This window comes from Oncorhynchus masou, chromosome 24 (assembly GCF_036934945.1).
Source record: "Oncorhynchus masou masou isolate Uvic2021 chromosome 24, UVic_Omas_1.1, whole genome shotgun sequence".
Taxonomy (NCBI): Eukaryota; Metazoa; Chordata; class Actinopteri; order Salmoniformes; family Salmonidae; genus Oncorhynchus; species Oncorhynchus masou.
The window spans coordinates 57981233-57994252 of NC_088235.1; the positions used below are offsets into that span (position 1 = coordinate 57981233).

The 13020-nt window shown below is 41.2% G+C and overlaps 1 protein-coding gene across 1 annotated transcript; it reads left to right on the top strand.

Moving 5' to 3' along the window:
* Positions 1-2699: 2699 nt before the first annotated feature.
* LOC135512377 (polycomb group RING finger protein 6-like) lies at positions 2700-12227 on the top strand. Its single transcript, XM_064934365.1, has 10 exons — positions 2700-3097; positions 3278-3377; positions 3484-3580; positions 4085-4140; positions 4251-4310; positions 4504-4624; positions 5072-5099; positions 5294-5392; positions 10137-10223; positions 10335-12227. The coding sequence occupies exons 1-10, from the start codon at positions 2930-2932 to the stop codon at positions 10383-10385; spliced, it is 867 nt and encodes a 288-aa protein (XP_064790437.1). The 5' UTR covers positions 2700-2929; the 3' UTR covers positions 10386-12227.
* Positions 12228-13020: the final 793 nt, after the last annotated feature.

Genomic DNA, 13020 nt, shown 5'->3' on the forward strand with positions numbered 1-13020 from the left:
CATTGTAGAGTAGTGAAGACATCAATGATGAAATAACACATATGGAATCATGTAGTAACCAACAAGTGTGAAACAAATTATTTTATTTCAAAATAGCCACTCTTTGCTTTGCACATGCTTGGCATTCTCTCAACCAGCTTCACCTTGGAATGCTTTTCCAACAGTCTTGGAGTTCCCACATGCTGAGCACTTGTTGGCTGCTTTTCCTTCACTCTGCGGTCCAACTCATCCCAAACCATCTCAATTGGGTTGAGGTTGAGTGATTGTGGAGGCCAGGTCATCAGATTCAGCACTCCATCACTCTCCTTGGTCAAATAGCCCTTACACCAGGGATGGGCAATTCCAGTCCTCGAGGGCCTGATTGGTGCCAGTTGTTCCCCAGCTAACACACCTAATTCCATTAATTACCGACTCATGATCTTCAGTTCAGAATGCAATTTGATTAGTCAGCTGTGTTTGCCAGGGATGGAGAAAGTGTGACACCAATCAGGCCCTCAGACTGGAGTTGCCCACCCCTGCCTTACACAGCCTGGAGGTGTGTTGGGTCATTGTCCTGTTGAAAAACAAATGATAGTTCCACCAAGCTCAAACCAGCATGGCTACCACAGCATTCTGCAGCGGCGCGTCATCAAGCCTGGTTAAGGTTGCCTTGAATTCCATCACACCACCTCCATGCTTCACAGTGGGAACCACACATGTGAAGATCCTCTGTTCACCTACTCTGCGTCTCAAAGACACAGCGGTTGGAACTAAAAATCTAATTTGGACAAATAACAGATTTCCACCAGTCTAATGTCCAAAGCACATATTTCCTGGCCCAAGCAAGTCTCTTCCTTATTGGTGTCCTTTTAGTAGGGGTTTCTTTGCAGCAAATCAACCACGAAGGCCTGCTTCACAGTCTCCTCTGAACAGTTGATGTTGAGATGTCTGTTACTTGAACTCTGTGAAGCATTTACTTGGGCTGCAATTTCTGAGGCTGGTAACTACTCTAATGAACTTAACCTTTGCAGCAGAGGTGACTCTGGGTCTTCCTTTCTGGTCCTCGTGAGAGCTAGTTTCATTATAGCGCTTGATGGGTTTTTGCGACTGCACTTGAAGAAACGTTCTTGAAATGTTCCGAATTGACTGACCTTAATGTCTTAAAGTAATGATTTGCTCTCATTTCTCTTTGCTTATTTAAGCTGTTCTTGCCATAATATGGACTTGATCTTTTACCAAATAGCCCTATCTTCTGTATACCATCTCTACCTTGTTTCAACACAACTGATTGGCTCAAACATATTAAGAAGGATAGAAATTCCACAAATTAACTTTTAACAAGGCACACCTGTTAATTGAAATGCAACCAGGTGACTACTTCATGAAGCTGGTTGAGAGAATGCCAAGCGTGTGCAAAGCTGTCATCATGGCCAAGGGTGGCTACTTTGAAGAATCTCAAATATAACACTTTTGGTTACTACATGATTCCATATGTGTTATTTCATAGTTTTGATGTCTTCACTATTATTCTACAATGTAGAATGAGTAGGTGTGTCCAAAATTGACTGGTACTGTATTTGCACATATGTGACTCGATAAACTTTTCGATAAACCAGGTAGGCAAGTTAGGAACAAGTTCTCATTTACAACTGCGACCTGGCCAAGATAAAGCAAAGCAGTTTGACACATAACAACACAGATTTACACATGGAGTAAAACAAACATACAGTAGAAAAATAAGTATATATACAATGTGAAAAAATGAGGTGAGATAAGGGAGGTAAAGCCAATAAATAGGCCATGGTGGCGAAGTAAATACAATATAGCAATTAAAACACTGGAATGGTAGATTTGACAGATGCGTGTGCAAAGTAGAAATACTTGGGTGCAAAGGAGCTAAATAAATACAGGAGGGGAAGTGGTAGTTGTTTGGGCTATTTATAGATGGGGTATGTACAGGTGCAGTGATCTGTGAGCTACTCTGACAGTTGGTGGATCAAGCTAGTGAGGGAGATAAGTGTTTCCAGTTTCGGAGATTTTTGTAGTTCGTTCCAGTCAATGGCAGATGAGGAACCTTCATGTAACCTAAAAATAAACTTTCCCAGAAAAGGTGAAATGTTCACTTTTTGTTTCTCAGAACCTTTCAAAAACATTCAGTTTTACCGGTCAGGAAACACATGGCTTAGTTCCCACAACCAATGTGTTTTTGGTTTCACACGTTCCCACAACTTCCAAAGAGCCAAATGTGATGGCATATTAAACCACAAGGACTTTCAGAGCTCTGTTCTGTGCTCCGATTCCGGATTCCTCATGTTTGACTGTTCCTTGTATCTTACATTGTCAAATTAATAGTTAGAGATTTTAATGGCCACATCTGGAGGTATCCGATCCAGATTTCTATAATTAGGCAGAACCTATAACTATCAATAATATCCATATTTGGGAGATACTGAACTCCAAGTCATTTTTAAATGTATTTTTATGACAGCTTAAATATTTTCAATTCTTCATTAATATCATATGAATCCATATTCTTCCTAGAGAAGCAAGATAAGGCAAAGCAACTGTCGTCCAGTCTTGAAATTCTATTTCTAGTGGACTCTGCTCTGTTATGATTTAATTGGCTCGTTTCATTGCCATAGTGCCAGGAAGTTGCTGAAACTTGAGCGTCAACAGTAACGTTAGCTAGCAACTGTTAGTTTTTTTTTTTAATATATATATATATATATATTTGGGGTTAGCGATAACATTTAAGCAATAGTTAGTGGTTAAATCACATGGGGTTTATTGGTAATGTTAGTCCGTTAAAGTAGAGGTTGAACTGTTGTCGTGTGTTCTTTGTATTTATTGAGCTAACCAACACGTTTGCTAATAATGCTAGGGTCAGGTGAATATCAAATTATGAATTGAAGAATTTATTGGCGCGGAAATCAACCCAATTTGCAGTACTATGGAGGACAGCACCACGGAACTCGAAGGACCCGGTTGTTTAAGTGTCGGTCAGCAGTCAGAAGAGGCGACACCAACCGATATTAGCCACCAGAACAGTGTCGACAACGATGGTTCGAAAGACCACAATGGGACATCTAATAATGTTGACTCGGATTCAGGGGATGAGGTACAGTATTGCAGACTTGGACAATATCTAGTGTTTTTCTAATTTTGCTGGAGTGACGAGAATAATGAATGTACTGTTATATGATATCTGCTACACTGGTTGGTACTCTCTTGTAACTGTGATGCACTCCAGTTCTATAATGTGGAATGACATTGTGAATGTTTTGTTTCATTTTCACAGCCTGAACTCCCTCTTAATCAATTTTACCCTTACATCCACTGTACTCTCTGCTGCGGAATCCTAATTGATTCCACCACCATCACAGAGTGTCTGCACACTTGTGAGTTACAATGATTTGAGATGAACAATCCTGAAATGTGACTGCTATCCCTTCAGTCTCATTCCATCAGTCATACTTCCTTTGTAATCTGTTCTCTCTTCCCCAGTTTGTAAAAGCTGCATAGTGAAACACTTCTTCTACAGCAACAGGTGTCCCAATTGCAGCATTGTAGTCCATCAGACACAACCATTGTACAACATAAAGTAAGCATGCCTGCATGAAGTCTACGAGCACACAGACTCTTGTCTTGTTTTACATTTGAAGACATCGGTTCATGTTTTTCTACTTGGCATCATGTTATTTAAAGAGGACATCCCATGAGTGTCTGTTTCTATGGTTACCCTCTCTCTGCTGGGGAGTTACCTGGAACACAAAGTCCTGGTGTGACGCATGGATACTGATGTCTCTCTGTAGACACCACTGTTATTCATGTTCAAGCACACTCGTCGTCTATTGCACAACTCTGCTTTCAGCACAGGCCAAAGGGATGCAAATGTAAATATTTACTGTTGTGCCAACTCATTTGAATGAAAACGTTGCCACGATAAACTGAGATGTTCACTGAAACAACATCAGCTTTGAAGTTGATTACTATACCTCTCACATTGACCTGTTATCAATTAATACAATGAGTTATAGGTTAATACTCACTTATACACTGATATGTAGATAATTACTGTATGGTGGGTGTTTTTGCATCTCCACAGACCTGACAGACAGTTGCAAGATATTGTTTACAAGATGCTGCCACATCTGGAAGAAAGCAAGTATCCACAAGCCTTCCATTTCTCAGATTTTCCCCAAACGCCTCTTGGCAATCTTTTGTTTTGCTGTTAAAATTAGTATTGTCTTTACTCTTTATTGTCTTTGCAGTGGAGAGAGCAAGGATGATTGATTTTTACAAACAGAGAGGACTGGAGGTGCCTAAACCAGGTATATAAGACCAATGTCATTGTCGTTGCTGCTAATTGTGCTTTTTTGGTAGAGATTTGGTGCAGCTTTGTTGATATGAAATAGTTTGGGTATTTGAAGACTGATTTTAGCCATGTCCCTGTCTGTCTCAGTGCTGTGTGTGGAACATTCCCCTAATGCTTCTGTAAACGCTCGTCTTTCCCTGTGACCACAGTGATGGCGTCCCCTGCGGTCCCTGTGCTGAAGAACCAGAAGCAGAGGAGGGCATTGCTGCCCCAGTCTGTCTTCGCCATCCCTCCTGAACTGGACGTGTCACTGCAGCTGGAGTTTTTGGGGTGAGTCTCTCCCTAGCATTTTCTATTTGAGGGATGGAAGGGTATTCCCTGAGAAATTTTTAAATTAGAGTTTGTTTGTCTCTGGTCATTCTTGGCTACACCAGTAGATGGTGCTGGAGTGCTACTGTGCTTCCTTTGAGTGCATATGGACTAGGGCAGCATTTCCCTAACTCGGTCCTGGGGACTGCCAGGGGTACACCTTTTTGGTTTTTGCCATAGCACTACACAGCAGATTAAAATGGTCAAAGCTTGATGAATAGTTGATTATTTTAATCAGCTGTGTAGTGCTATGGCAAATAACTAAATGTGCACCCCTTGGGGTCCCCATGACAGAGTTTGGGAAACCCTGGACTAGGGAGAACATTTCAAGTTACAAGACTGATGGTTAACTGTACAAGATTGGTTGCAAGGATTAAGAAAATTCTATGTAAAGTTGTTTGTTTCCAGAGCGGAAGAAGGCATAGACGGCTATAAGGTAATTACTGCTGTCACGCTCTTTTCTCATAATGACTTGTATGAGACCGTTAAAATTAAATAACAGCATAATGCTGCTGTCCAGCCACTATATAGTAATGGTCATGCATAAAGCAATGTTGACATTGTGAATTTGAGTTATATTGGTAAAATGAATAAGGGATTGCATGCTCTAACACCCGTGTCCCTGGCCAGCCTTTGGAGAGGCGGTATGTGCGAGTATCGGGGGATGCCACTGTCCACCATGTGGCGCTCTTCATCAGGAGGAAGATGGAGCTGAGCCCCGCCTGCCAGGTCAGTGGGAGGGGTTACACATTTACTTTACCAGGATGTCTGGTGCGGTTATGAACTATTTTTCAGAGGGATACCTGGCAAGGGGAAATGCATAAAGATGTACATATCTGCTCGTTATGTGAGAGCTCTCTGCTTTAAGAAATCGTTATGTTGAACCCATCTCAATTTCATCCCCTGTAAAATACTTTAGAGGCCTAAGTAACCAGGTGAGAGGTAGATGCAGAGCCTAATGCTCACACAAGGACAGAGGGGAAGAGTGTTTGTGTCTTATGTAAAACTGCAGAGCGCAACAGCACAGCCCTACCTGTATGTAGGGTGTTTAGCAGTAACAGGGATTTATTTCTTGGTACTCACCGGAGTGGGCAGTAGCGTGGGGTAATAGGTGCACCTATCTAGATTTATTAGCCGGGTGCTCTGCCATTTACAGTGCATTCGGAAAGTATTCAGACCCCTTGACGTTTTTCATACTTTGTTGCGTTACAACCTTATTCTGAAATGGATTACATCGTGTGTGTCCCCCCCCCCCCCAAATCTACACACAATACTCCACTACAAAGCAAAAACTTTTCTTTTTTTTTTTAGAAAACGGATATCACATTTACATAATTATTCAGCCCATCATAGTTTTGACATCTTCACTATTATTCCACAATGTAGAAAATAGTAAAAAATTAAGAGAAACCCTGGACTGAGTAGGTGTCAACTTTTGACTGGTACAGTATGTCTCATCCCAATGCTCTCTCGGAGATCTACTGACAGTTCCTTGGACTTCATGGTATAGTTTCTGCTTTTACATGCACTGTCAACCATTGACCCTTACACAGGTGTTTCTTTCTAAAAGGATCTACATTTCTAAACACGTTTTAATTTTTTACTACACACAATACCCCATAATGACAAAGTTATCTATTTAATCCATTTTGAATTCAGGCTGTAACGCAACACAATGTGGAATAGGTCAAGGGGTATGAATACTTTCTGAAGTCACTGTATACACATACACAGATCAGCAGAATAAACTTGACAAATAGCATTTAGGTGGAAGTAGGACATTTGAGATTCTGCTGTAATAGTTACTTCCTAGTACAAAGAAAATGGATGCTTTGGGGGTATGAAAAGTAGACATCTGGATAGAAAGATTGCTTTAATGTAGGGAAAACATATATATGAGCATACAAATGGCAGTGCAGCCATATAGTCAAATCAAGTGCTCCTATATGCCTACCGATTTGCTGAGATGGCTGTCTGCAACTTACTTGTTAATACTGTGATTTCAAAATGTCTAAACATTAGAGAATGTCAATGAATACAACAGTGAGTTCTTGTTCAGCACTGTCAACATTTTATTTGTATTATATGCCATGAAATGCGCTGCAATCAGCACTGCAGATTCAATGAATAACTACCAACGTGTATTGCTTCCATTTTTATAATTAGTGGCTTTAAAAAAAAAAAAAAAATTTTAATCTCACGGAATATTTCACTTTCTCCGGTAATGGGAGTAACAACATGAATCTGTGCATGAGGCAAAAATTATACGGTGTGACTCGAGTTTCTCCATCAGCTTTTTGGTTAGTCTTAGCCAAGGGTGGATAGCTGAGAGACAATCCGAGTGTGACCCTCTAATGCTCTCCATCCGCTGAGACTGACCATCAGATGCAGGCGCCATCAGTCCAGTAAAATAAAGTAAGCAAATTATGAACATTTACAGTGACTTTGGAAAGTATTCAGACACATTCCCTTTTTCCACATTTTGTTTCGTTACAGCTTTACTCTAAAATTGATCAGGAAAATAATTTAATCAATCTACACACAATGACAAAGCGAAAACAGGTTTTTAGTTATCACATTCTTTTGCTATGAGACTCAAGTGCTACCAGTTTCCCTTGCTCATCCTTGATGTTTCTACAACTTGATTGGAGTCCACCTGTGGTGAATTGATTTGGAATGGCACACACCAGTCTATATTCGGTCCCACAGTTGACATGTCAAAGTAAAAACCAAGCCATGAGGTCGACGGAATTGTCCGTAGAGCTCAGAGACCGCTTTGTGTCGAGGAACAGATCTGGGGAAGGGTACAGAAGAAATTCTGCAGCATTTAAGGTCCCCACGGACACAGTGGCCTCCATTCTTAAATGGAAGAAGTTTGGAACCACCAAGACCCTACCTAAAGCTGTCCGCCTGGCCAAAATGAGCAATAGGGGGATAAGGGCATTGTCCAGGGAGGTGACCAAGAACCCAATGATTTCTCTGTGGAGATGGGAGAACCATCTCTGCAGCACTCCACCAATCAGGCCTTTATGGTACTGGCCAGACGGAAGACACTCTTCAGTAAAAGGCACATGATAACCTGCTTGGAGTTTACCAAAAGGCACCTAAAGGATTCTCAGACAATGAGAAACCATATTCTCTGTTCTGATGAAACCAAGATTGAACTCTTTGGCCTGAATGCCGAGTGTCACATCAGATGGAAGCCTGGTATCATCCCTACAGGGAAGAATGGTGGCAGCATCATGCTGTGGTGCTGTTTTTTTTCAGCAGCAGGTACTGGGAGACTAGTGACGATTGAAGGGAAAGATGAACGGTGCAAAGTACAGAGATCCTTGGATGAAAACCTGCTCAGGACCTCCGACTGGAGCAAAGGTTCACCTTCCAACAGGACAATGCAGGAATTGCTTCGAGACAAGTCTCTGAATGTCCTTAAGTGGCCAATCAGAGCTCAAACCTGATCGAACATCTCTGGAAAGATGCTCCCCATCCAACCTGACAGAGCTTGAGCATCTGCAGAGAAGAATGGGAGAAACTCCAAATACAGGTGTGCTAAGTTTGTAGCTTCATACCCAAGAATACTCTAGTCTGTAATCACTGACAAATGTGCCTTACTCAATACTTTGTTTAAAGGGTCGTAATACTTATGTATTATGTTATTTCAGTTTTTATTTGTAATTTGTAAGTGTTTTCTAAATCTGATTTTGCTGCTTTGTCATATGATATATTACTGGTGTGATCATATACCAAGTTTTGAAATAAAATATTAAAATGGTTTTAGAAGAACATTGGCAGGGCAATTCAAGCATAGACATTTTCACTGAATATTGGATTGGGCCTATAGTCTGCGCAAACCTCATTGCTACAGAACTGTTTTTAAAGGGTAGGAAGCATGAGTTTTTACTCAGCAATGTAACACTGTGGTCAGAGTTAGTAACTTAGTAGTTGTCACGATCTGGTTACACAAGTACAAACAGTTATGTGTTTGTTATTGCATATTTGACTTATTTCTGGATATCTTCTGAAGTCTAAACTACCCACAATGCACTATTTATTAAAGTCATATGGAGGATCTACTCTGTGTTAGAGATCATTACATTAGAGTAATTACATTCCAGACCAAGTGTTGGCGTTGGTGAGTTACAATCCACTAATCATGAGGAAGTGTGATGTGAACAGAAGGAAAGTCGTTGTGTTCAGATAACGGACAAAGTCATCAGGATTTTGTTTAGATGAACCCCAAAATATAATTGTCCTCAATGTAGCGTTTCCAAAACTTAATATGGGGTAGAAAAGCGTTGTCTTTATTTTGAATATCAACTGCCTCCAACGACAAGGTTTGCGTAAATCGTGGCTACTGCTGTGCATTTGGTTTGAAGGTAGAATTTGTCATACCTGAAATAGTTATTTGCAAGTACCAATTTCAAGACCTCCAACAAAGTCATTAGTGGGACTCTCCAATCTTTCCTCACGTGACTTTAGGAATTTGGAAATCGATTTGTAGGCCTTCAGCATGGGGAATGCAGATGTACTGACTAGAGTTCTTATGCACTTTCGGAAGGGGATAGATACCTGGGGTGACTGGATAGGTGACTCTTTGGAACTCGTGATCCAGTTATGGTCAGACACGCTGTAACAAGCTATCAATTTCAGATTTTCTAGAGGCAAGGGTCTATAGGAACAAGACAGGTTCAGGTGTTTTTCAGAACTCATGCCCATAACTCTTGCCACACATTTTTCTGTGGGTTTTATGACAATGTCCGTATTCTCCTGGAGTTCATTTAGTACTCGTCTTTTGGCTGGAGGAAGACTGTGATATTGGGGTCCCTTGTCATTTTTGAATTTAGTTTCCAATTATTTTTCAACCAGTCTGACGTGGTGACAACTGGACTTTGTATGAGTAGGGGGGGACAAATGAGAAAGGGCGAGGGGCAGGGAGGGACCCCGCTGGGTTATGGTTTCTCGCTCTTTGTAGGATCTGTCGATATGAAGCTTGTACTGGATCTGTTCAGTATGACTGTATGAAAATATGGATACCGCCCAACCCTAATTTGTGTGTATATATAATTTAATTAATTGTTGGTTGACTGTTTTGAATAGTACATTGCACCACCCTGTGGGCAATTGTAATTATCACCTAGGCACTTGCATAAAAAACTGCCAAATAACTGCCAAAATGGATTGGCCTGCCCAGCCAAAAATAAAAGGCGACATGAGGTGACGTCTTTAATTTTTAATTATTATTGAACTTGGGATTTAATTTCTAATCAGGAATACTATTTCTGTATCTTATTGAAATGGATCCGTACCATTTATTACAGTTTTCATTTTCAAATCTCAAACTGCACCTACCAGTTTTCGTTCACAGGTATTCCCTCCGTCAGGTGACTCCATGTATGTTGTAATTCAGTATGTCACTCTCTCAATTGATTTCATGCAGTCTGTCGCAGTGGTATGATGTCACGTTGTGGTGCAGGTGGATGTTGTGTGTGGAGACCACCTCCTGGACCGTTACCAGTCGCTACGAGAGGTCCAGCGCTCCATGGGAGATGACGCTCTACAGGTGAGTCCACTCTTAAGGTCCTATGAATTTGTAGTTACACTCTGGTTTGGAAATTGTCCTGATATCGTTAGCTTCCATTTATGAGTTTTATGTGTGTTTAATTATTCCCAGGATGGTCTTTTGATTCTCCACTTTGGACTGGTGCTGGCTGCTCACACGTGAGCAGGGGGAAGGAAGTGGGATGGATGTGATCCTGATATTAACCCTGACCCTCAGGGAACCACGGCCTTCATTCTGCTACTAATGCCTAACAGAATCAAGTCTTCTACTCTCTGCCACTTATACTCTCTACCACTTAGACAGTTAACAGTGAATTGCTGAATCCAGGGCCCCGACACCTTCTGGTTAGGATTAGGTTATAGTTTATCTCCAAGACTGATTTCAGAGGTCTGAAAGACTACAAGGACCTGTCATGCTACTGATGCCAAAAGCTCATGTTTTTGCTACACTTTGAGTTGAATGTACACTGTTCTCTTACATTTTTTTGTGACCCAACTTTTGTAGCAGTCCCCCTCCCATCCATCTCCCAAGTCTCTATTTAGGACAAAGTATGAATACATATACAGTGCCTTCGGAGAGTATTCAGACCCCTTGACGTTTCCACATTTTGTTACGTCACAGCCTTATTCTAAAATGGATGAAAGAAATACAAATCCTCAGCAATCTACACACAATACCCCATAATGACAAAGTGCAAACAGGTTTTTTTAATGTATTTTTTTGCAAATGTATAAAAATATATCTTATTTACATTGGTATTCAGACCCTTTGCTATGAGACTTGAAATTGAGCTCCGGTGCATCTTGTTTCCATTGATCATCCTTGAGATGCTTCTATAATTTGATTGGAGTCCACCTGTGGTAAATTCAATTGATTGGACATGATTTGGAAAGGCACACCTGTCTATATAAGGTCTCACTGTTGCCAGTGCATGTCAGAGCAAAAAGCTAGAGGTCCGATACAGCATTGTGTCAAGGCACAGCTCTGGGAAGGGTACCAAAACATTTCTGCAGCAGGTTCCCAAGAACAGTGGCCTCCATCATTCTTAAATAGAAGAAGTTTGGAACCATCAAGACACTTCCTAGCGTTGGTCACTCGGCCAAACTGAGCAATCTGGGAGCAGGATCTTGGTCAGGGAGGTGGCCAAGAGCCCAATGGTCACTCTGACAGAGCTCCAGAGTTCCTCTGGAGATGGGAGAACTTTCCAGAAGGACAACCATCTCTGCAGCACTCCACCAATCAGGCCTTTGGGGTAGAGTGGTCAGACCAAAGCCACTCTTCAGTAAAAGGCAGACTAGTCAGGATCGAGGGAAAGATGAACGGAGCAAAGTACAGAGAGATCCTTGACGAAAACCTGCTCAGGGACTCAGACTGGAGCGTAGGTTCACCTTCTAACAGGACAACGATCCTAAGCACACAACCAAGACAACGCAGGAATGGCTTCTGGACAAGGCTCTGAATGTCCTTGAGTTTCCCAGCCAGAGCCTGAACTTGAACCCGATCGAACATCTCTGGAGAGACCTGAAAATAGCTGTGCAGCAACGCTCCCCATCCAACCTGACAGAGCTTGAGAGGATCGGCAGAGAGGAATGGGATAAACTCACTAAATACAGGTGTGCCAAGCTTGTAGCGTCATACCCAAGAAGACTCGGGGCTGTTATCGCTGCCAAAGGTGCTTTAACAAAGTACTGAGTAAAGGGTCTGAAAACATATGTAAATGTGATATTTTAATACATTTGCAAAAAAATCTAAAATCCTGTTTTTCGCTTTGGTATTGTGTGTAGGTTGACAAGAAAAAAAACATTTAATCAATTTTAGAATAAGGGGTCTGAATACTTACCGAAAGCACTGTCTTATGCAACCGTGAGATCCTGTCATTGGTGTCAAGTTCCACTTTAAACTCGGATCTGAATGGGGAGAGGTCAGATGGACCTTGAACAAGGCCTTAAAATAATGTTCCAGTAGGCCTATTATTATATATATATATATACATATATATACATATATATACATATATATACATATATATATATATGGGCTGGTTATTTTATGTATTACATTTCTATCTTCCTATTCTGCACCAAACTTCAAGGCTTTGTACATGCTCTGTGAATCATTAGCACCCCACTCAATTTTGCGATGAGGTAGATTGCCTTGTCCTCGACGATAGCATAAATAGTAGCATAATAATAAACATACACCATATTTAAAAATATATTGGTTATTCTGTCCTAATGTTTAGCAAAATACAGTCTTTAGTGTGGACTATAAGAGTCGTCTGCACTAAGCAGCAGCTGACCGGCTTGCTTTTAGCTTAGCTAGCTAGTTGTGATTGAGGGACAGAAAGTCATGTTCCGCTAGCTGTCAAAATAGCTCTACCTAGCAAACGTTAGCTGACTTGCTATTGTTGTCTGTTAGCTAGGTATCTCTAGAAAGCGTCACTGTGGGAATCTCCAGTTCTCATGTGACAAGGAGTTCATGATAGCACAAACAGATCTGGCCCCAGGCTACATTGGTAGCTAACTAACAAATGTGCGTAACTGCGACATTCAAACGAGGCTACAAAGAAAACTAATGGGACTGTGTTGATGTCAAAATCGGGGGTGTGAACTAGGTTTCTATTCAAGTGTTGATCGACATGGTAATGGCCCTATAGTATTGGAGAAAAGTTGAAAACTGACCCTCCGTTACATCTTGACGTGTCATGTCGTAACGTCCAGCACGCATAAAGCTACTATTTATGTCTTAACTATCTCTCTCCACCAGGTGTAGCACTTCTCTCATATTTTAAAAACAA